The sequence below is a fragment of the Otolemur garnettii genome, unplaced genomic scaffold (genome assembly GCF_000181295.1).
Source record: "Otolemur garnettii isolate 467f Iridium unplaced genomic scaffold, OtoGar3 scaffold00108, whole genome shotgun sequence".
Lineage (NCBI taxonomy): Eukaryota > Metazoa > Chordata > Mammalia > Primates > Galagidae > Otolemur > Otolemur garnettii.
In genome coordinates, this window is record NW_003852503.1 from 5892059 (window position 1) to 5915066 (window position 23008).

The 23008-nt window shown below is 51.6% G+C and overlaps 2 protein-coding genes across 4 annotated transcripts in view; one reads left to right on the forward strand and one right to left on the reverse strand.

Moving 5' to 3' along the window:
* Nucleotides 1–825: 825 nt before the first annotated feature.
* TREH (trehalase) lies at nucleotides 826–13092 on the forward strand. The gene is made up of 15 exons (XM_003796842.2): nucleotides 826–943; nucleotides 7662–7762; nucleotides 7865–8009; nucleotides 8091–8178; nucleotides 9095–9195; nucleotides 9272–9364; nucleotides 9480–9596; nucleotides 9703–9825; nucleotides 10048–10097; nucleotides 10209–10403; nucleotides 11280–11497; nucleotides 11761–11872; nucleotides 12220–12332; nucleotides 12582–12635; nucleotides 12881–13092. The coding sequence occupies exons 1-15, from the start codon at nucleotides 861–863 to the stop codon at nucleotides 13031–13033; spliced, it is 1746 nt and encodes a 581-aa protein (XP_003796890.1). The 5' UTR covers nucleotides 826–860; the 3' UTR covers nucleotides 13034–13092.
* A 760-nt stretch (nucleotides 13093–13852) lies between these two features.
* The window catches only part of PHLDB1 (pleckstrin homology like domain family B member 1), a 53081-nt gene continuing 43925 nt past the window's right edge, over nucleotides 13853–23008 (reverse strand). For all 3 annotated transcript variants that reach the window (XM_023517335.1, XM_023517334.1, XM_023517333.1), the window contains 4 exons: nucleotides 20637–20753; nucleotides 20264–20366; nucleotides 15902–15987; nucleotides 13853–14657 (listed from right to left, as the gene is read on the reverse strand). In XM_023517335.1, the coding sequence (XP_023373103.1) occupies nucleotides 14517–14657; nucleotides 15902–15987; nucleotides 20264–20366; nucleotides 20637–20753 (447 nt within the window). In that variant the 3' untranslated portion in view covers nucleotides 13853–14516. The remainder of the gene's footprint in view (nucleotides 14658–15901; nucleotides 15988–20263; nucleotides 20367–20636; nucleotides 20754–23008) is intronic.

Here is a 23008-nt window from a genome sequence, read left to right on the forward strand (position 1 = left end):
TTGGGGAAACAGCTGCCTCCTTGGCTTGGCAAAGGCCATTTATAGACTGGTGCCAACACATTCCTCTAGCCTTTTCTCACAACCCTTCCTTGTAGGGATGCCAGGTTCTATCTAGCTAGGCTGAGCTTCTCATCATTCCCTTAATATGTTCTGTGTGCATTGAGTGGTCTCTAGACCACACTCCCTTGGCAAATGAAGATTGTTTAGGACCTATTGCAAATGGCATTACTGTGGCGGGTCTTCCTCAGACAGGATGGTTATGCAGTGTTGTGTTTCCACAGCATTCCTTATAGATAATAGTGAGGGTCCCTGAGTTTCTCACCTCATCAGGGACAGACTCTTGAGCCATTCTGTTTGAAATACTAAAGGAAGGCTCAGCGCCTGTAGCTCAGCAGCGAGGTAGCCAGCCACATGCACAGAGGCTGGCATGTGGTTCAAACCCGGCCCAGGCCCGCCAAACAACAATGACAACTGCAACAACAACAACAAAATAGCCGGGCATTTGTGGCAGGCACCTGTAGTCTCAGCTGCCTGGGAGGCTGAGGCAAGAAAATCGCTTAAGCCCAGGAATTGGAGGTTGCTGTGAGCTGTGACATCACAGCACTCTACCCAGGGTGACAGCGTGAGGCTCTGTCTCAAAAAAAAAAGAAGAGGCAAAAAATAGTAAAGGTGGGGAAGATGACCACTGTACCTGTGAGCGGGAAGGGCAAGTGGGCCACGTGCAAACCAAACACACGTCCCCTCGGGTGGCCACGCCCCAAAGTTTGGACTTTGGCTGACTTGGATGGGCAGGTGAGCCAGGCTGTGCCCAGCAAGCAGAGGCGCCTGGGCTTGCTCATTCAGCCATAGTCACAGCCACCATGCCTGGGAGGACCTGGGAGCTGTGCCTGCTACTTCTGCTGGGCCTGGGGTCGCAGGCAGCCCTACCCCCACCATGTGAGAGGTAGGGATGTGGGGCAGTCGGCTGGGGTTGGGGAGAATGGCTGGGGTCTGGTGGCCTGGAACGAGGTCTCAAGCTCTAGGGGTCAGCCTTTGAGAAAGAGGGGAAGAGAAGGAGAGGAGAAGAAAAAGTGGTGAAGAGAAAAAAATTAAATTTCCTTGTGTGCCAGGCTCTGTCCTGGGCCCTGGGGGAAGATGGAGCTGCCTGAAGCTGGCCTACACCTGGGCCAGGAGCCTGCTGGACAGAGCCAGCCCTCCTTCCCGTCCCCCCAGCCATTCCTTGAATTGTGCAGGGGGCTGTTCTCAGGATTGTTCTTGCAAACTTTGTGCCTGAGTTCCCTAACCCAGGTGTGAGGTGTGGGCCTAAAGATCTGACCAGAGCACTCGGGTTTAAACCCTGTCCCTGCCATTCCCTGTGTGACCCAGGGCAAGTCCAACCTCTTTCCTGAGCCTCAGTTTTCATCACCAGATGTCAGAGATAAGTGAGCCTGTCCAGCCTCCTGGACTCACAGGCCATTGTCTGCCTTCTCCACATGGGAGCTCTCGCCACACCACCTGCTTTACCAGCTCTTGCAAGAACAGTAATAATAGAAACCAAACCGTGAGAGATGGACAATTCGAAGTGAAATGAAGTAGGGGACTTGCTGGTGGGGGTGCCAGAGGATATGTCAGAGGGGAGGGGGAGGAAAGGTGTCTCTGAGGAGAACGTTTGAGTAGAATTGTGGAAGGAACCAAACCTAGGTAGATCCAAGAGAGGACAGTCCAGGCATGGAAACGTCAATGCAAAGGGCCTGGAGTACAATTCAAGGATTGGGAAGAAGGGCTATGTTGTTGGAACGGAGTGGGAACAGGTTTAGGGAGTGAGGGGGGCTCCAGGCAGGAGGGTCCCAGGCTGGGGCGCCGGTGTTAGGAGTAGAGACCGAGAGAAGTGGTTCAGTAGGACATATACACGGTGGCAATTGCACACAACCTTATGGCCACCCTGTATTCAAAATAGATAAGTTGGCTCAGTACCCGTAGCACAGTGGTTATGGTGCCAGCCACATACACCAAGGTTGGCAGATTTGAACCTGGCCTGGGCCAACTAAACAACTGCAACCAAAAAATAGCCAGGTATTGTGATGGGTGCTTGTAGTCCCAGCTACTTGGGAGGCTGAGGCAGGAGAATCACTTAAGCCCAAGAATTTGAGGTTGCTGTGAGCTGTGATGTCACCGCACTCTACTGAGGGCAACATAGTGAGACTCTGTCTCAATAAATAAATAAAATAGGTAGGTTGGTGGTATTAGCCAATGATCATTTGTGGAATATAAAGAGAAAAAGTGTACCTGGGATAATTAACAGGTTTGGTCCTGAGCAATTATAACAAGAATTTTAGAGAGGCTATTTGATCAAGGGTTTGGTCAAGCTTTAGGTTGTGGCCAAATGTATGGAAAGAGGACTGTGCTGGTGGTCCCTAAGAGCAACCTCAAGTCAGTGATTCACTAGTAATCACCAGACGATTATACCCACAGTTATGGTTATGACCGGGAAAGAGTATGCATTAAAGCTGTCACAGGTGAAATCATATAGGGGAGAGTCCTGGGGAAAATAAGCTCCATTTTCCAGTTTTTCTCTTCCAGGTGCTTTTTGTGGATACCACTGATTTTTCCAGCAAGGATATGTGTCAACACACGTGATGTATTGTCAATCAAGGAAGCTCACCTGTGTCTCGGTGTCCAGAGTTTTTATTGAGGGTCAGTCATAGAAACACATGTGGGACTGACCTTAGTTACTCACTCGCCGGTCTCCAGAGGTCAAACTGGGTGGCCAAAGACTCCCACTTAAATCATATATTAGCATAAAATACCTGGCATGGCCAAAGGTCCCAAGTAAACAAAGTATTATCAGGTGGTGTTTTCCAGTGACTTAAAACTTATCTCTCAGGGGCTCAGCACCTGTAGCTCAGTGGCTAGGGTGCCAGCCACATACACCAGAGCTGGCGGGTTCAAATCCAGCCCGGGCCTGCCAAACAACAATGACAACTGCAACCAAAAAAATAGCTGGGCGTTGTGGTGGGTGCCTGTAGTCCCAGATTCTTGGGAGGCTAAGGCAGGAGAACTGCTTGAGTCGGAGAGTTTGAGGTTGCTGTGAGCTGTGACGTCACAGCACTCTACCCAGAGTGACTTAGTGAGACTTTGTCTCAAAAAAACAAAGTTATCTCTCAGGGTCAGTCACAGGCCAGAACTTTCTCTGCAATGTGCAGGGTTTGAACATAGCAGATCTGCTGAGTCAACCCTCTACTGGTAAGCTGCTTGTTATATAATGAAGAATTTGGTCTTTGTCTTGGGTTTCTGGAAGGTAATCGCTAAGCCTTTGGAATTTCCCCAGTGATAGGAGTGTTGTTGTTACTCATATGGGGCATTAACAGTTTATACTAATGAAATGATTTACAGTGGCCCCCTAGGGAAGCTGTGGGAACCCTTGAGTTTGTAGTCAGTTGGTCAGAAGGGCAGGTGGCCCGGGGACCCCTGAACTTGTGGCTGGTGTCTGAAGTGAAGGCAGTCTCGCTGGTGACTTATGCCCTTAACCGGCCAGTAACCTGTGCATGGAGTCCACACATACCCTATGATTAATGCCAAAATTAAGCTATAGTATTGTGTTGGTGTCAGAAAATGTGTGATTTGGGCGGCACTCATAGCTCAGTGGGTAGGGCGCTGGCCATACACACCCAGGCTGGCAGGTTCAAACCCTCCCTGGGCCAGCTAAAGCAACAAGGACAACTGCAACAACAACAACAACAAAATAGCTGGGCGTTGTGGTGGGCGCCTGTAGTCCCAACTACTTGGGAAGCTGAGGCAAGAGAATCGCTTAAGCCCAAGAGTCTGAGGTTGCTGTGAGCTGTGACGCAGAGCACTCTACAGAGGGCAACACAGTGAGACTCTGTCTCAAAAAGAGAAAGAGAGAAAATGTATGATTTACTAGAATGACCTTGACTGACTGAAATGTAGGTTGAGAAGAGGACAGCTGTGAGGGCAGGGTATGAGGAACTTTGCATTTCTGGGTGGCTACCGAGCCCCCCGTGGTATGGAAAAGCAGTTATGCTGCAGTTGTTTCTGGGGGTAAAAGTTAGAACTTAAAGATGATACATCCACCTTCTGAGGAATTGACTCGCTGATGCATAAGAAACGCAAACTAACAAGAGAAAAGCACAGTGGGGCTTGGTGGCTCATGCGTGTAATGCTAGCACACTGGGAGGCAGAGGTAGGCAATTCGCTTGAAGTCAGGAGTTTGAAACCAGCCTGGGCAACATAGTGAGACCCTGTCTCTACGAAACAGTAACAAATTAGCTGAGCATGGTGGTGTGTGCCTGTAATCCCAGCGACTCAGGAGGCTGAGATGAGAGGCTCCCTGGAGCCCAGGCATTCCAGGTGACCTTCGATTGTTCCACTGCACTCCCAAGAGGGTAAAAGGGCAAGACCCCATCCCTGAAAAAGGAAACAAAAGAAAATATACAATCTCTATCGATTGTTATCTATCATCCTTAACTTGAAAAACCAAACCTGTTGGTCTTAATGGGGGCCACGGTTAGGAAAGCGTGGATGAAAATTGGCACATTGGAACAGATTTTATGTGAAATGATGGCGTCTCTTTTTCCTGAATGCATTATGGCAGTGAGTATCACATCTGACCAGGGAACATTTCCACTTTCTACGGTTGTAGAGCAGAAGGTGTATAAACCCACCCGTCACGCAGTATTGATTGGACATTACAAATGGGACCAATAAGATTGCCCAGGTCCACACAGATCGTTAGCCTCCTGTGGAGTATAGACTAGACCTTAGAGCACCTACCAGCATCACTACTAGGACTTTGGACTAGAGGATTTCCATTTGAGAGGTAATTAGTAGCTTGTTATCAGACATCATTTGTAATTGCCCCATGACTGAAGGCCAAAAGATAATCTTGAGACCTATACCTACGTGTCTAATATCTATACCCAGAATGTCCTGAGTGATGTCAGGGAAATACTCTAACAGGATAGGTAATGCCCAGAAAAGTTCCATAAGAAAATGGAAGTGGGCTTGGCGCCTGTGGCTCAAGCAGCTAAGGCACCAGCCACATACACCTAAGGTGGTGGGTTCGAATCCCCAGTCCGGGCCCGCCAAACAACAATGATGGCTGCAACCAAAAAATGGCCAGGCATTGTGGTGGGCGCCTGTAGTCCCAGCTACTTGGGAGGTTGAGGCAGGAGACTCGCTTGAGCCCAGGAGTTGGAGGTTGCTGTGAGCAGTGAAGCCATGGCACTCTACCCAGGGGGACAGCTTGAGGCTCTGTCACAAAAAAAAAAAAAAGAGCAGGTAGACTTTTTTCCCCTAGGACTGCCTTTGAATCACCCAAGGAGGGGCCAGATTCCACTGCCACTCAGATGGTGCCCTCTACACTGCTCTCAATATTGATATGATTTAATAAAAAAATAATAATAATAAACTGCTCTCAACTGGCCAACAAAGAGCTGTTTGGGGCCCAGCATGGTGGCTCACGCCTATAATCCCAGCACTCTGGGAGGCTGAGGCAGGTGGATTGCCTGAGCTCACAGGCTCGAGACCAGCCTGAGTAAGAGCGAGACCCCCATCTCTAAAAAAATAGCTGGGCATTGTGGCGAGCACTTGTAGTCCCAGCTACTTGGGAGGCTGAGGCAAGAGAATCGCTTGAGCCCGAGAGTTTGAGGTTGCTGTGGCTTATGACGCCACAGCACTCTATCAAGAGTGACCATTCAGGTATGCAGGCTGCCATTCAACATTGCCAGGTCCCCAAAGCAGGAGTGGTCTCGGCAAATGTGTGGCTCCCCCTTTCAGACATGTGGTATAACCTCGCTAAGAGAGGACACTTTCTTGTTCTTGTCCAGGCACGTATGCGATGTTGGATTTCCCTCGTCGCATAACCCATTCATTCATTCCTTTACCCTCAGCTACTATTTCTCCTTCTCTCTGTTTGTCATTAATTTTTACCAAGCTTTTCCACCTTTGGAAGGGACACTGGGTCTGGTCACTGTGCTGATTCTGATAGAGGGTTGCCAGCAACAACACCCGTCTAGCAAGTGCCCTGCCCTTGGTCCTATAGGGTAGGGTCATAAAGGTGAGGAACTAGCAGACGATCTTGACCACCAGACAACAGAGCTGCATTCATCAATGACCTCAATGTAGCCAGATGGGGTAAAGACACAACCTCCCCGATCAGGCGGTTAGACATAAAAGTTAGTAGGCATAGTTACAATTCCTTGCTTGGAAATCATCCTTTCTTCTGACACCCACAGTTGCAGTCCTGGGCCTGGGACCACTATATCGGGTAGGGACAAAGTCCTTAAAATAACTGGGGCTAAAATTGTATAGTCATACGAGCAGTGTCCTCACCCCCTCTTCCCCAGGCCACCCAGAAAAGCAGAGGAATCTCGCCCTTCTTGGTTTTATCTCCCCCATTTTATACAACAAAGATTTTAATTGCCTGTTAACAACTCTCTATGAAGCCATTGCTTTGAGGACAGTATGTAACATGATACGTCCATTTGCTATAATATTGGTTGGACTATGGGCTATAAATTGTGTCCCTTGATCTGAAGAAATGTAACTGGGTGGTCCACGTTGGTACGATGTCTTCTGTTCCAATATAACATTTTATAGCATGTTGGGCATTTGCATCTACAGTCAGGTATCGCAAAGCTACTTTAATGACCCTCAGATTTCCATAGTGGTTCCCATAGGGTCCCGCCCCATGTTGATATCCCTGTAACAGTTCAGTTTTTCACTGCCTGTCTACCCGCCCACTGACCACTGCTCATAAGTCAGTGAAAACCCAAACATAGAGGCTTTGATCACTCCATTCTTCCATCTCTGCCAGGAAAAGAGCATGCGGCTTAGCCCACTGAGCTGATTTGTTCTTACCTTCTGCAAAGGCTTTTCCATCGGTCAGCAGAGTGCAATGGCCTTCCAAACAAGCTACTGTCTCCCTACCCAAGACCAAGCAGCTTTTTGCTGGTCAGTCAAGAACTCTTCCTAGGGCCCCTCCTAGGGCATCAGCTCTTTAGGTGCCTCAGAAGTCGGCCCTAGAGGAAGGAGGCTGCCTGCCCCTCCTGAGTCCCTGGAGCAGCCTAGTCCTGAGTAAACCATTTCCACCTGATTATCAAGGAGCTCTTACACACGCTGCCATCTTTATCCGAGTGTTTTTCTGACATTACCCAAAACGTTATGGGTCTTTCAGGTTTCAGGATTATTTTGTGTTCTGCAGTCACGGAGGCAGTTTTCAACAAATATCTGGGAGCACGCTAGTAATTATCTCTCCAAGATGTGTCTGCAAATTTTCTGGTCCACCATCTCAGCAACCACCACTGGATGTACCTCACAGGCTTGTGTCATAAGCCCTTCTGATGCGGTGGACACTGGCCTGTGGTACAGAGAACTGGTTCCCAGCAGCAATCCAGCTCCTAACATGTCACTGATTCAGGTGCTAACCTCCACTCCCCTTGTCCATCAGCCACCATTTCAAATTAGCAACCAGTGTAGGCTCAGGTCCTTTACTGTATGAAGATCCTGCTTCTCTCAGCCCTGGAGCACTCTCGCCCACAAACTCCTACCCCACACACACAACCCTTGTCTGGTCCCAGGTTACGTGCCTGACCCTACTGCTCTTCTCTGCCCTAATGGGGTGGTAGTGGTGGCCTGACCAGCTCCCATCCCCATCTCTGCAGCCTGATTTACTGCCATGGGGAGCTCCTGCACCAAGTTCAGATGGCCAGGCTCTACCAGGATGACAAGCACTTTGTGGACATGCCACTGTCCTCAACCCCAGGTGAGATACCTGGGGACTCACCTTCTCCGGGGAGCAAGACCAGGCAGAGAGACCCCTCTGATCAGGGCTCCTGCTGACTCCTCCCTGCTGTTCACCCTCCAGACAAAGTCCTGCAGCGCTTCTGGGAGCTGTCCCAGGCCTATAATCACAGCATCCCAAAACAGAAGCTGCAGGAGTTTCTGAAAGATCATTTCCAGGATGTGGGGCAGGAGCTACAGTCCTGGACCCCTGGAGACTGGAAAGACAGGTATGACTCCCGGCAGGGAACAGGATAGGGCCCTTCCAACAGGGCTGCCTCCCTGAATCCTGGGGATCGACCCTCTTCCAGCCCCCAGTTCCTGCAGAAGATCTCGGATACCAAGCTGCGTGTCTGGGCAGGGCAGCTGCACCAGCTCTGGAAGAAGCTGGGAAAGAAGGTATCAGTGTCCTGGGCCTGCCCAGGGCCTGGGGCTGGGGGAGGGGTATCCCTGTGGAGGCCCACAGTGTCTTCAGAACACAGATCGGGTTTCCTTTCCTGAGGACACAGTCTCCCTTCTCCCTGGGTTCCCAAATAAAAGCCCTCCAGAAGAATTTCCGAGATTAGGGGGAGCACTCCTAATGCCTCTTCTCCTTCAGAAGGGCTCCCCAGCCTCCCTGAGGCAAACCTAGCCTGTCCTGCAGCCTCCATGCTACCCAGCTCTGCCTCTACCTTCACCTGCTAAATCTTCACCCCGCTGCTGGGCTCTGTCTCTCCCCCAAGCCCCCAGCTCCTAGGGTCAGACTTGTCTCCAGAACAGTAAGAACTATTGTGGCCAAGGTGGGCTGATTTCTCTCCTTTGCTCTGCCCAAGGCCACACAGGACCACCCATGCTCTCTCCTCCAACTCAGCCTCCTGTGCCCCAAAAATCCCTGCCACCCAGTGCTGCTCAGGGCTCCCTTGCTAGCTCAGGCTGCCTTCCTCACTCAGCTCTCGAGGGTACCCCAGGACAAACCTGAGCCCCATTCTCTGCTCTCTCAAAATAACTAAGACAGGCTGCCCTTTCCCACCAAAATATACATATAGGAATAGCAGATGCCTGGGTGCAGGGGGCACCCCTGTAGTCCCAGCTCCCAGGAGGCTGAGGCAGGAGGATCGTTTGAGTGGTCAGTGCTTCTACACACCAAGTTGATTGCGTGTGGGGATGAGGACACCAAGGCTCTCTGCAGCAGGGCCTCGACCATATGGCCAAGCAGCAGCAGAGCCAGCATTTAAGCCTGGTTGCCAGGCTCTGAAGCCCATGGCTGCCAGGGCCTCCACCCCCAGCCTCCACCTCCTTAACTGTCCCACCCCCCTGCTGTCCTTCCTGACTCCAGATAAAGCCTGAGGTTCTCAACCACCCTGAGCAGTTCTCACTGATCTACTTAAACCACCCCTTCATCGTGCCTGGCGGGCGCTTTGTTGAGTCCTACTACTGGTGAGAAGCCGGGGGACTTGCCGAGTATTTGGGGCGAGGCAGGCACCAGGGCGATGCTGAGCTGCCCTTCCCCCAGGGACTCCTACTGGGTGATGGAAGGCCTGCTCCTCTCTGAGATGGCCGAGACGGTGAAGGGCATGCTGCAGAACTTCCTGGACCTGGTGAAAATGTGAGGGCCGGACACCTCCAGCCGGGGGTGGTGGGGCAGGGGGTGGAGGACAAGCAGGTGTGCCTTGGGCCTGGAGCAAGGCAGAAGGCACCTCAGCAGGTGTCTCTCTTGGCAGCTACGGGCACATCCCCAATGGTGGGCGTGTGTACTACCTGCAGCGGAGCCAGCCCCCACTCCTGACCCTCATGATGGCCCGCTACCTGAGTCACACCAATGACACTGCCTTCCTACAGTGGGTACCCCCCTGTTGCCCTGCAGGCCCACTCCCTGCCGCAGACCTCCCAGGGCTAGGGTAGGACAGTGCGCCTGGGCTGACGTGCTGCTCGGCTCCTCCCCAGGGAGAACATTGAGACCCTAGCCTTGGAATTGGATTTCTGGACTCAGAACAGGAGTGTCTCTGTGAACTTTGGGGGAAAGAACTACATCCTGAATCGCTATTATGTCCCTTATGGGGGACCCAGGTGAGAAACTGCTCAGCCTCCCCTTCCATGTCCTACCTGCTTACTCTGGCTTGAGCATCACAACACCCCCAGGCAAGAGGGGGTGACTTAGCCTGGTCTCTCGGACAACCACAGCTGGGGAGGCCCAAGGGTAGCTGGGTCCAAATGGTTCAGCCTCCTGGTTGGGCCTGGAGGGGCTTAGCACCTAATAGTAACAGGCTGCCCGCCTCTCCTCTCTGCCAGGCCTGAGTCCTACAGCAAAGACGCAGAGTTGGCAGACACCTTGCCAGAGGGTGAGCAGCAGTGGGGCGAGGGCGGCTGCAGTGTGTCAGGCAATGGGACCCCATTGGGGGCTGCCCCATCTTGCAGCCAGGACTGCCTGGTTCCATGCTCTGTCCTCACAGGGGACCGGGAGGCTCTGTGGGCTGAGCTCAAGGCCGGGGCCGAGTCTGGCTGGGACTTCTCTTCACGCTGGCTCATTGGGGGCCCAAACCTCACCTCGCTCAGCAGCATCCGGACAAGCAAACTGGTGCCTGTTGATCTGAATGCTTTCCTGTGCCAAGCAGAGGAGCTGATGAGCAACTTCTATGCCAGACTGGGTGAGCACTGGGTGGAAAGGGGCTATTGAGCTTGGGTTCCTGCCTCAGCCTTGACAACAGAACTGGAAATAGAACCCTGGAGGAAGGGCCTTCAGCTTCCCAGCCTGCTCAAACCCTCCCCATGGGGCTGAACTGGGTGGCTCACACCTATAATCCTAGCACTCTGGGTGGCCAAGGTGGGTGGATTGCCTAAGTTCACAGGTTCAAGACTTGCCTGACCCAGAGGAAGACCTCATCTCTAGAAATAGCTGGTGGTGTGGCAGATGCCTGTAATCCCAGCTACTCAGGAGGCTGAGGCAAGAGAATCACCTGAGCCCAAGAGTTTGAGGCTGCTGTGAGCTATGACACCATAGCACTCTACTGAGGGTGACAAAGTGAGACTCTGTCTCAAAAAAAAAAAAAAAGAACATCCCCTCCCCATGGAGGCACTGGCACTGGTGTACCATAGGACGGGAAGAGAGTCCACCCTAATCTTCCCACCCCTCCTCCTCCCTCTCTTACTGTGAGGGCCTCTAGGGCTCACAGAATGAGGGACCCTGGTCCACACATTCCAAATCCCTGCACGCCCTCTCCCTCAGACAGCTGCCCCTTGCCCCTCAGAGTTAGGGGAATCCACACAGCCAGTGTCTTTGGACAGACAGACCTGGGAACAGGCCAGTGGAGGCCCTGGGAGCAGTGCAGGGCCATTGGCTCAGGGAATGCCAGGACCTAGAGGCCTGAAATGAGGTGGGCTCCAGGTAGGCACGGCCCCTTGGTCCCCAGGATGTCTCAGCCCTCGCAGAGGAACACAAACGGAGAGGGCCAAGTAGAGGGGCAAAGGTGCAGGGCCCAAAGGCAGGGCCAGGGTTGCTCAGCCTAAAGGCAGTGCTGCCCCAGGAAACGACGCCCAGGCCACGAAGTACAGAACTCTGCGGGCACAGCGCTTGGCCACCATGAATGCCCTCCTGTGGGATGAAGAGAAAGGTGCCTGGTTTGACTACGACCTTGAGAATGGGAAGAAAAACCTGCAGTTTTACCCATCCAACCTCGCTCCCCTCTGGGCCGGCTGTTTCTCTGACCCTGTCGTCGCAGACAAGGCTCTGAAATACCTGGAGGTGAGGCCACAGCAGGTGGGCAGGTCTGTCCCATGGTGGCAGGGCTGCCCCTCCTGCCTGAGCAGAGACCTGGTAGGTGCCAGCCTCTCCCTCCTGCTGTGCTTTTTGTCTTAGCCGCGGGTCCTGCTGGGACCACCAGGGGGCAGCTGTGAGTCAAGTAGACAGAGGCCAGGAAGGGCACATCTGGCTTCCTGCAGGGCCCCAGTTCCTGGCTCCCTGTGCAGCCTCCACCCACAGTCATGGTAGTGTCTGGAAACTTCTAGGACAGCCAGATCCTGACCTACCAGTATGGGATTCCGACCTCTCTCCAGAAGACTGGCCAGCAGTGGGACTTCCCCAATGCCTGGGCCCCGCTACAAGACCTGGTCATCAGAGGTAGGGAGGGAGGCATGGCAAGAGCCCAGGGCCTTCCCACAGCAGGTAGAGGGTCAGCCTCCCTGGGGCTGGGGAAGTGTGAACGAAGGATGCGGGGCCCCTGTCCTTCCTTCCCTGCTTTGCACCTTGGCCTCCATTCAGCAAACATTTATGTCCAGCCCACCTGTCGGGTGAAATCAGCCTTCTGTTCTCCCTCCAAACCCCGGATTAAGGGCAGAGTGGCCTGTGATTCCAGGAGGTCTTGAGGCCCAGGCTTTTTCTCCGCTTGGGGAGAGAAGGCCTGGCCTCTGCTGTCCCTTGGATGGGGACTCTGGAGAGTCAGGATCCTGTCTTGGGGTGGGATCTAGGTCTGGCCAAGTCGCTTTCACCTCGGACACAGGAGGTGGCTTTCCAGTTGGCTCAGAATTGGATCCGAACCAACTTTGATGTCTACTCCCAGAAGTCAGCCATGTATGAGAAGGTGAGCTGGCCCTGAGTCCCCCAGGGTCCCATTAGGGCCTCCTCGCCAAGGGAGGTAGGAGTGTCAGGCTCTGGAAGGCCCAGGCCAGGACAGTGGCGGCACCCAGTGGCCACTCTTGGGAACTGCAGGGGCCAAAGCTGCATGGCAGAGTGGCTTCTCCCTGGGGCCTCCCACTTTTTGCTGCCTTTGGGGTAAGGATCCTGGGATTGGGGACAGTGCCTAACCTATAGCCTGTCCTCTTCTCTCCAGTATGACATCACCAACGGTGGAAAGCCCGGTGGTGGAGGGGAGTATGAAGTTCAGGTGAGCAGGCCAGGGGTGAGCTGGCCAACACAGGGAACTTCTAGGCTCTGCTGTCCTACAAGACTGACCACAACCCCCCAGGCCTCAGTGTGCTCACCTGTATGTGGGCCTGAGGCGCTGACCGGTGCTCCTTGGTACCCCTGGGGCCAGGCAGGGCCAGAACCCTTGGGTAGAGATCCCACAGCCTCCCCAAAGGGCTTGAGGCTTCCCAGAAACCTGGCCCCACTGGCCATGCCTCTGTCCAGGAGGGGTTTGGCTGGACCAATGGAGTGGTCCTGATGCTCTTGGATCGCTATGGTGACCGGCTAACCTCAGGAACCCAGCTGGCCTTCCTGGAGCCCCACTGCCTGGTTGCTGCCCTTCTGCTAAACTTCCTGCTCAGCCTGCTGCCATGGTGACAGCCCTACCACCCTTCTGCCCTCCCCAGATCCTGCCCCACTAAATCTCTGTACTAGCACCTGCCTTCTCCAGGCCTGTCCTCTGTTCAGAGCCAAGTGCGGCAGGGTCATGACTTGGAGGTCATGGGCTGGGTCTGGGTCCCTCCTGAAACCTGGAATAGGGTGGAAATTCTGCTTTGGGGGGGAAGACCTGGCCCTACTGCCCCAAGAGCCCCAACCACACGCTCATCCCACCTGGCTTTCCACACACTGACATAGTCCAAAGGCTTTATTGTTCTGCTGAAATGCTTACAAATACTGAGAAACAGCCCAGGAGACCAAGGGCCCAGTGCTGAGGAGGAGGGTTGGGGAGGTGGGCTTAGTGTTAAGGCATGAAGGGAAGGCCAGACAGGCCTGGTCCTCCACTCTCCATTCCCATCGCCTTCCAAGGCTGATGGGAGGACGATGGCACCTCAGGGCCCTTCCCTCTGCTGCTTCCTCTCCTGCTCAGGATTTTCTGTGGGAGCATCTGAGCACCCCACTTCCCTGTCAGAAATGCAACACTGTACAGCACCAAGGATGGCCCTTCCAGCTTCCTCACCCATCTGCATCGGTCCTCTGCTCTAGATCCTTGGGGTTCATCCCTTCTGGCTCTAAGCAAGGCACGAGTGGGAGGGAGAGGACTGGCCTGGGGGCCGGTGACACAGGCCAGGGGCAGGGAGAAAGTGTTCAATCCCTTCCCCCAGCATGAGATGCCCAAGGAGGGCTGGAGAGATGATGGCGCGTACCCTCAGATGGCCCACAGCTGCAACAGTGGGCAATTGGTTTATAACCATGGTAACAAAGCAGTCACTATGGTGACCGTGGTGATGGTTCTGCAACAAGGGGATGGGACTGGGACCTCAAGGATGATGCTTGAGATCTCTAGCCCTTGAGCAAAGTAATAAAAAGTATAAAGGAAAGGAGAATAAGGGGCAGAGCGGGGTTGAGAAGGAGCCGCCTGAGCTGTTACAAGTATCCCACTGGGGATGTGGCTCTGCTCTGCTCCCAAGGCCCCTGCAAAGGGGGCTGAGGCAAGAGGGATCTTTGGCAGATTATGGTACCATAATTTGTCCTTTACAAAAGAGAAAACAGGCTGGGGAGGGCAGAGCAGGCTCCAGGTCAAAGCCAAGAGGCCCACTCTGTGATAGCTCCTCGGCCTGGCCAGCCCAGTGCAGGACCCTGAAGAGTTATTGCAAGTTCTGGGCTCTCAGGAGGCAGCAGAGCCCCCTCCCCACTTTTTATCTTCCAACTGATTCTTCAGGGGGCCAGAGCCCACAAGCTCACAGGACTGAGCTTCGTACGCAGTATTACAAAGTCTTGTACAAAAGCCCCAGAGGCGTTCTGCCCCGCGCCTGTGAGCCCTGAGGCCTGGCACAGGACTCTGTCTCTCGGGCAAGCAGAGCAGCAGGTGGCCAGGCATGGGTCCTGCAGCCAGCCTGAGGGTCCCGAAGGCTCATGGCGGTCAGTTCATGAACTGGGTGTAGCCCTCAGCCCCTGTGACGATGACATCCATCCAGATGCGCATGGCTTCTGCAGATGGGGCCACCATGTAGTACAGCCGGTCATGGGTCTTCACGCAGAAGGTGAGGGCTGGGTTTGGGCTCTGCCGGGGAGAGAGAAAGGTCTAAGGTGTGGCTCACCCACGCCCAGGAACATTCTCCTCCTGCCTCCCATTCTCGACCTGCCTCCCTTTCCCTTCTCCCTCCCAGGCCCCAGAAAGCCCTGGAGCATTCTCAGGCTTAGCTTATTCCTAAATAGACCCAAAGCCTAGTCCCCACCAGTCCATGAGGACGACCATGGCAGTCCTGGGCTCTCTAAACCCCTTGGACCCTGGCACCCCCAGGTTCAAAGTGAGTATCAAGAGAATCAGACAGGCTCGGCACCTGTAGCTCAGCGGCTAGGCACCAGCCACATAACACCGGAGCTGGCGGGTTCAAACCCAGCCTGGGCCTGCCAAACAACAATGACAACTACAAGCAAAAAAATAAAACAAGCAAACAAACAAATAACTGGGTGTTGTGGCAGGCACCCATAGTCCCAGCTACTTGGGAGGCTGAGGCAAGAGAATCGCTTAAGCCCAAAAGTTGGAGATTGCTGTGAGCTGTGACAGCATAGCACTCTACCCTCTACTGGGCAGCGTAGTGAAACTCTGTCTCAAAAAAAAAAAAAAAAAAAATAGAATCAGACATAAAGAGATGTTCCATTGAGGACCAGAGTTTCTTCTCAACTAAAAAGGAATAGATGGAAAAAGCTATAAGCTTTTCCAGGACCAGGACCCCAGAGGAGCAGAGATCAGGGCTGGCAGAAGGAGGCTGACTTACATTAGGGCAGCTGGCCCTGCCTCAAATATCCCCGGTTTATCAATCCCCATTTATCAGCTCTAGTCTCTGAGAGCTCCCCCACCCCTCCTGGCTGTCCCTTCTGCATTGCTGGCTCCCACAGGGAGACATCCTACGGTCTCCTCCAGGAGAGGGAGAGGCAATAAGGAGAGGGAGGGAGGCACTCAAGCCCTCAGGAGCTTCTTTTTGCAACCCATCTACTGCTCCTCCCTCAAGTGGGGGAAGGAAGGTGGTGGAAGGGGAAGTCAAGGGTCAGGGGCAGTGGGTACAGGAGGTGTTAATGTGCGGTTATTGCTAAGTGGGGAGGGGTACCTCAGTCACCATAGCGAAGCGGAAAAACCTATTCTGGGAAGGGGAAAGGAAGAGAAAGTTGACACAAGACAACAGGCCTGGGTTTGAGCCTCTGCAGTGGGCGACTGGGGGCCTTTGCTCCCAGAGCCCTGCTGAGCCACCCCTGCCCCATGGCTGCCTCCTTCTGCCCCCCCCTCTGGCACCCTCCGCTCCTGACCTTGGCTGCACTGCGCAGGTGGTCATAGTACACCTCCTCAATGGCCTGGAAATAGATGACCCCCTTCAGCTTCGTCTCGTGCTTGTCTGCAAAGGAAATAAGGGCAGGCTGAGGAGGCCTGCTGCACTTCAGAACAGGCTCCACTGGCTCTGTGTGGCCTGGCCTTCCCCATCTGGAAAGTGGGGTGAAGGTTCTAGTCTCCTAGGACCCCAAAACGGAGGCCCACACAGAACCCTGAACACGTGGGTAATGCTCAGCCTCACTCATGATTACAAAGAAATACACATTAGGACTCCACTGAGATACCACTTCTCACCCATCAGAATGGGAAAAACAAACAAAAAATATATGCCACACTTATGGCAAGTCTGTGGTGAAACAGGCAATCTGAGGCTAGGTAGGAATATAAACTGGTAAAACCCTTATGGACAATGTGGCTGTGTCTATCAAAATTAGAAAGGCATTTGCCTGACTCATTTTATCTTACACATGTACAAAATAAGAAATTTATAAGATTATTCATTGTAGTCCGACTTGTGGTAACAAAACTGGAAATAACCCAAGTACCCATCAAGTAGAGATTTTAAGTTAATAAATTATAGTATACCACGTGATGGAATACTAATCAGATGTTAGATATAGAGATATCTGGGGGCGGCGCCTGTGGCTCAAAGGAGTAGGGCACCAGCCCCCTATGCCTGAGGTAGCAGGTTCAAACCCAGCCCCGGCCACAAACCACCAAAAAAAAAAAAAAAGAAAGAGAGATATCTGATATAGATTCAGAAATAAATCTATGAAATATATCCAGATATAGACCAGGAGCGGTGGCTCATGTCTATAGTCCTAGCACATTGGAAGGCCAAGGCAGGAGGACTGCTTGAGCTTAAGTGTTCAAGACCAATCTAACCAAGAGCAAGACCCCATCTCTACAAAAAATAGAAAACGTAGCCAGGTGTGGTTGTGCATGCCTGTAGTCTCAGCTACTACGGAGGCTGGAGGCAGGAAGATTGCTTGAGCCCAGGAGTTTGAGGTTGCATTAAGCTGTGACAATGCCACTGCACTCTAGCCCAGGCAATAGAGGGAGAACCTGTTTCGAAGAAATGAATAAACAAATTGAGATATAATTATCTAGATACAGAAATATTTATTTATTTTTTTGAGACAGAGCCTCACTCAGTCGCCCTGCAGTTGAGTGCCACGGCGTTACTGTTCACAGCAACCTTAAATTCCTGGGCTCAGGCAATCCTCTTGCGTCAGCCTCCCAAATAGCTGGGACTACAGGCACCCGCCACAATGCCTGGCTATTTTTTAGAGACAGGGGTCTTGCTCTTGCTCATGCTGGTTTTGAACTTTTTTTTTTTTTTTTTGTTTGTTTTTTGAAACAGAGTCTTACTGTGTCACCCTCAGTAGAGTGTTGTGGCGTCACAGCTCACAGCAATCTCCAACTCTTGGGCTTAAGCGATTCTCTTGCCTCAGCCTCCCAAGAAGCTGCGACTACAGGCACCCACCACAACGCCCAGCTATTTTTTGGTTGTAGTTGTCATTGTTGTTTGGCAGGCCCAGGCCGGATTCGAACCCACCAGCTCTGGTATATGTGGCTGGCACCTTAGCTGCTGAGCTATAGGCACCAAGCTTGGTCTTGAACTTGTGAGCTCAAGCAATCCGCCTGCCTCAGCCTCCCAGAGTGCCATGGGATTATAGCTGTGAGCCACCACACTGTCCTAGATACAGAAATATATAATATGGAAATATCTCTAAGACACACTTGAAGAGAAGCAAGGAATGTACTGGATACCACCTTTTGTGCAAAAAAAGAGGTTAAGAATATGTTTGCATTTGCTTATACTCTACAGAAACTCTCGGATTCACCAGAGATTAACAAAAGTGGTTATCTGTAGCACGTAGGGGCATAGTTCTCAATTTAAACCTTTTTATACATTTTGATTTTTGACCTATCTTAGTATATTGTCCTAATATTAAAAAAAAGGAAGCACACTTCCTTGCTGTATATAGTAGTTAATATATACATGTAGCCCATAGTACCTGGAGGCAGAGGTGGCAGGAAGGAGAAGGGCAGTGAGCCCGGGTCCTACAGGAGAGGTCATGCCAACCAGGAAACCCAATGGTGCCAGCTAGAAGCAGCTCCTCCCATGTGCTCCTCCCCTCCCCACATTTGTCCAGAACCTATCAGGCTGAATCTGAATCCTCCTTTACTCATCTGTAGGTCTACCTCCCCCTAACACCAACAACTATGTGCCTGGCACACAGGTGCTCCATCAACAATGAATGAATGATTCCTAGGCACAGAGATCCAAAGAGAAGTGAGAGACCATTCTCTTAGGAACCTACAATCTAGTGGAGAGGAAAGTGCGTGGGTCTTTGAGACAGACCGTGCTGTTGTCCATTATTTCACTCCTACAGAACACAGTCAACAGCATCCTTTCTGATTGGCCTGTGCAAATTTCAATTTGCTTGACTTATCTGTGTTGCCGGGAGGGCTTCGCTGGTTTCCATCCACACAGATGTGACATTTCTTGCTGTTTCTGTATCTCAAAACTTTTGTAATGGTACAGACACACAACCTAGTTACTAGCTGTGTGACCTCAGGCGAGGTTAGGAACTCCACGAGCGCACGTCCCTATCACAGGTTGTCACAAGTATTAAGTGAGATAACACACTCAGAGTATTTAGTACAGTGTCTGGCACATAACACGTGGCATCTGTCATTATATCATTAGGCCACTGATGTCACATGGCAGAAGGGACCCTAGATAATGCAGGAGTTCAGAGGAGAGCAAGAACCACTCCTAGTAAGGAGTGGAAAGGCTTCATGGAGGTAATATCTAATCTGGACCCCATGCAATGAGGTTTCCACTGAGTAGGTAGGGGGAAGGGGAGCCAGCTGGAAGAGGCCAGGCACACCAGGGTCATGATCCAGCCACAGGCTCCTCTCTGACATTTCCTCCTTAGGACAGGACGCAGCCCTGCTATGGCTCTGGGCCCGGTCAGCCCTCCAGTACCTGTTCCATCCTGCCCCTTCCTTCACTAGGAATAGTAACACGTTCCTGCGTCTGCTTCCTCACCACCTCCTATTCTGGATCCTGTGCAGTCTGGCTCCTGCCCCATACGCAGTGGAAACTCTTCTCCTGACAAGCTCCCATCCCTGAATCTAATGGCCTTTGGACCACATCATTCTTGGCCTTTCTGCAGCAGCCATCATTGGTGCCACCTCCTGCTTGAAAATGTCTGCTCTTTTGGTTGGCTTCCTTCCCTGTTTCCATCCCCACCCCCACTCCTGCCATCTGAACTTGGTCTCCTTTTGTTTCACAGACACTGAATAAGGTAACATGTGCCAAGCCCCAGCCCAGCACCTGGCACATGGTCAGTGCTGGCTTCCTGCCCCTGCTCCTTCTCCTCTTGCTGGTCTCTCTTCTTTCCCGACATGGGCAGGCCGGGCCCAGGGTGCTGCCCTCTCTGTCCCCTCTTCTCTGCTCTGAAGTCTACTTGCCCAGGCTCACTCTCAGCCCTGCCTCTTAGGAGCTATGACACCTTGGGCAATTCACTTAACTTCTCTGACCCTCATTTTCTTCATCTGTGAAATGGCATTACAAGTGCTTTACGGGCTGGGCGCGGTGGCTCACACCTGTAATCCCAGCACTGTGGGAGGCCGAGGCCGGAGGACTGCTTGAGCTCAGGAGTTCAAGGCTTGTCTGAGCGAGAATGAGAGCCCAACTCATGAAAAAAATGGAAAATCCCAGTGAGGCACCACGGCAAGCACCTGTAATCCCAGTGGCTTTGGAGGCTGAGGCAGAGGGATGCCTACATCTGGAGTCTGAGATTGCAGTGAGCTACAACGCCTGCTCAGGGCATAGGGTAGAACTCGGTCTCAACGAAAAAAAATAAGAAAAATCAAAGAGTGCTTTACGGGTCAGGTGTAGCGGCTCATGCCTATAATCCTAGCACACTGGGAGGCCGAAGCAGGTGGATTATTGCTTGCGCTCAGGAGTTCAAGACAAGCCTGAGCAAGAGCAAGACCTCGTCTCTAGTACAAATAGAAAAATCAGCTGGGCATTGTGGTTGGCAACTATAGTCCCAGCTACTCAGGAGACTGAAGCAAGGGGATCACTTGAGCCCAAGAGTTTGAGGTTGCAGAGAACTATGATGTCACAGCACTCTACCCACAGTGATAGAGTAAGACTCTGTCTCTAAATAAATAGGTAAATAAATAAGTGGAGGTAATATGGGCAGGGAGGATAAGGCCCTCTGGCCCCGACTTGGAAGCTTGCCTCCTGCCAGAAGACCAGCTGTCCTGGGTTGGTGAGCCCAGGAATCTGGCCAGCTCTGGGGGAAGCCTTAACTCACCCACATAATAGGAAAGGGTTCGCTTGAGGCGGTCGAAGACAAACCAGCGCTTCTTCCATGATTTAATCTTGCCACCCATCTTGACCAAGTAGCCACGGCAGACCTGGTGGGAAACAGGAGTAAGGCAAGACCCAAAAGTGCAGCCCTAAACCTTAACTGTGTGCCACTCCCTGGGCCTGCATCTGGGCGGGGGACTGTCCCCAGCACCTCTTCAGGCCAACACATCAGATCCTGGGTCGGAGACCTGGTTAGGTTAGGGCAAGAACCAAGGCTACTATTCTGAGGACCTAAAAGGGGTCTCTAACGAGGGGGCGGTACCTCTAACCAGGGGCCTTCCCTCCCTGCAGGACCCAGGGCCGTATACGCTTCATACCTTACTGCTGAGCACCACGTGCAGGCAGGTATCCACACCGTGACCTGATGACTCAATGTGGGTCTTCAGGTCAAAGTCTTCCTTCCGGATTGGCAGGTAGCGGGTCAGGGGTCGTGCCTAGGGGCAGAAGGCAAGGGTTAGTACAGTCTCCTGTCTTCCCCCACCATTTCCCTGTCCCAAGCTTTGGCCCTGAACCTCCAACAGCCTGACAATACTCCCTTCCCTACCCGCAAAGCTGTCACTCTGACTTTAGAGTCTATGGCAAAAGCGGAGACCTACATGCTAGTGACGGCCTGGGCAAATGGCTAAGTGACTCCACACTTCACTTTTCCCACCTTGGAACAGGACACAGCCATCCTCGTCTTGGCTCTCCCCATCCTGGGCTGAACAGACTAAAGCAAGAGGCCAGACTAAAGCAACACGCCTCTGGGAAGAAAAGCCCCATAAGAAATCTAGTTTCTAGGCTCGATGCCTGTGGCTCAAGTGGCTAAGATGCCAGCCACATACACCTAAGGTGGCGGGTTCGAATCCAGCCTCCGGCCTGCCAAACAATGACGGCTGCAACCAAAAAATAGCCAGGCGTTGTGGCGGGCACCTGTGGTCCCAGCTACTTGGGAGGAGGAGGCATGAGACTCGCTTGAGCCCAGGATTTGGAGGTTACTGTGAGCTGTGATGCCATGGCACTCTACCCAGGGGGATAGCTTGAGGGTCTGCTCAAAAAAAAAAAAAAAAAAAGAGAGAAATTTAGTTTCTAACTTCCCAGGGGGACCTCATTTGGGTCACATCCCTTCTCTGGGCCGTTTCCTTATATGCAAAACAAGAGGTTTAAACTAGATAACTACTAAGGTCTATCCCACCACTGATACTAACTAGAATTCCCAGTCAACTGAATATTTTTCTACTTGTCCTTTACCAGAAGAACACTCAAGTGGCAATTAAAGGAAAAGGACACATCACAAACTATTTAAAGAAAAAAATAAAACACACAACCCCAAAGATGAGCTCCACCCACCTCCCACATCAGACACTGGCGGCCCCTCCAACAATGCCTGAGCCTCAGACTGGTCACTGAGGCACGAAAGGGGAACTAGCCATTTGACAAATATTCCAACCACAGATATAAAATTTTGAGTTTCTCACTTTTTTTTTTGTAGACCCAGTGAGACAGACTAGAAATTTCTCATTATTTTTTAATTTCCAAACCCAATTAAGGCAACCTCCCCCTTAGAATTCATGTTGTTGCGTCATAGGAAATGAAGGAGCTGAGATCACTGCTCACTGTTAGGGGGAGGCCCCGGGGGACGCCCCACCTGGGGAAGCCTGTGGAAACCCAACTGGAAGCCTTTCTGAGTCCTGCAGTTCTCACAGGGGGATGTGAGGGGTAGTGGGGGGACGGGCAGGATCTGGGACCAGAGATATGGGCAGAGTTCCCTGCCCAGCCCATTTTCTCTTTGTCCCTTCAACTGTTCTGCTCAAGTCTCCTGTTTAAGGAGAAAGGGCATGGCTCAGCACCCATAGCACAGTGGTTATGGCGCCAGCCACATACACCGAGGGTGGCGGCTTCAAACCCGACCCAGGCCAGCTAAACAATAATGACAACTGCAACAAAGAATAGCCAGGTGTTGTGGCAGGTGCCTTTAGTCCCAGCTACTTGGGAGACTGAGGCAAGAGAATTGCTTAAGCTAAGGTGACCAGACATCCTCCTTTTGGCAGGACAGTCCTGATTTTTAACAATTTGTCCCACGTCCTGCGGCGTTTTAAAAAAGCCCCGATTTTTGGAAAGAATGCACAACAAGCTAGGGAACGCAGGAGAACAGGAAGGGAATATACGGTTTTCAGCTGCCATGTGGCTATTTCGCCAGGATATGAGTTTTATATTATTTTTGTTAATTTTATAACGTTAAACTTTTTTTTTTTTTTTTAACCAGGAAGAACCATTTTAATTTTCTAAACATTCTTCCAAAAGCATTATTTTATCCTCTATGTTACTGAATTATAAGAAATAACATTAGCATTAGAAAATTAGGAAAAAAGATAAATGCAGATACTTAAACACACATGAAAATTACAACAAAAGATCAAGAGCTTTATAAATCTGAATAGGAGATTATAATTTTAAAACTGTGCATCTCAAAGTAAACTTTATTTTTAACAGGGTTTTATGACTCTAATACACATATTTTTCAAGAAGGAAACCCAGTTTTAAAATATTTTTATTTTAAAAATAAGCTTGTGTTCAGCTACACATCCCTCCTCCCAAGAAGTGATCGTATTTCTTTTATTTTAATTTGGGAAGAAAATACTGTTTCTGATGGCATGAAAAGCAAAATTTTCTTTGAAATGGAAAATGTTTAGGTTGTTTTTTTTTTTTT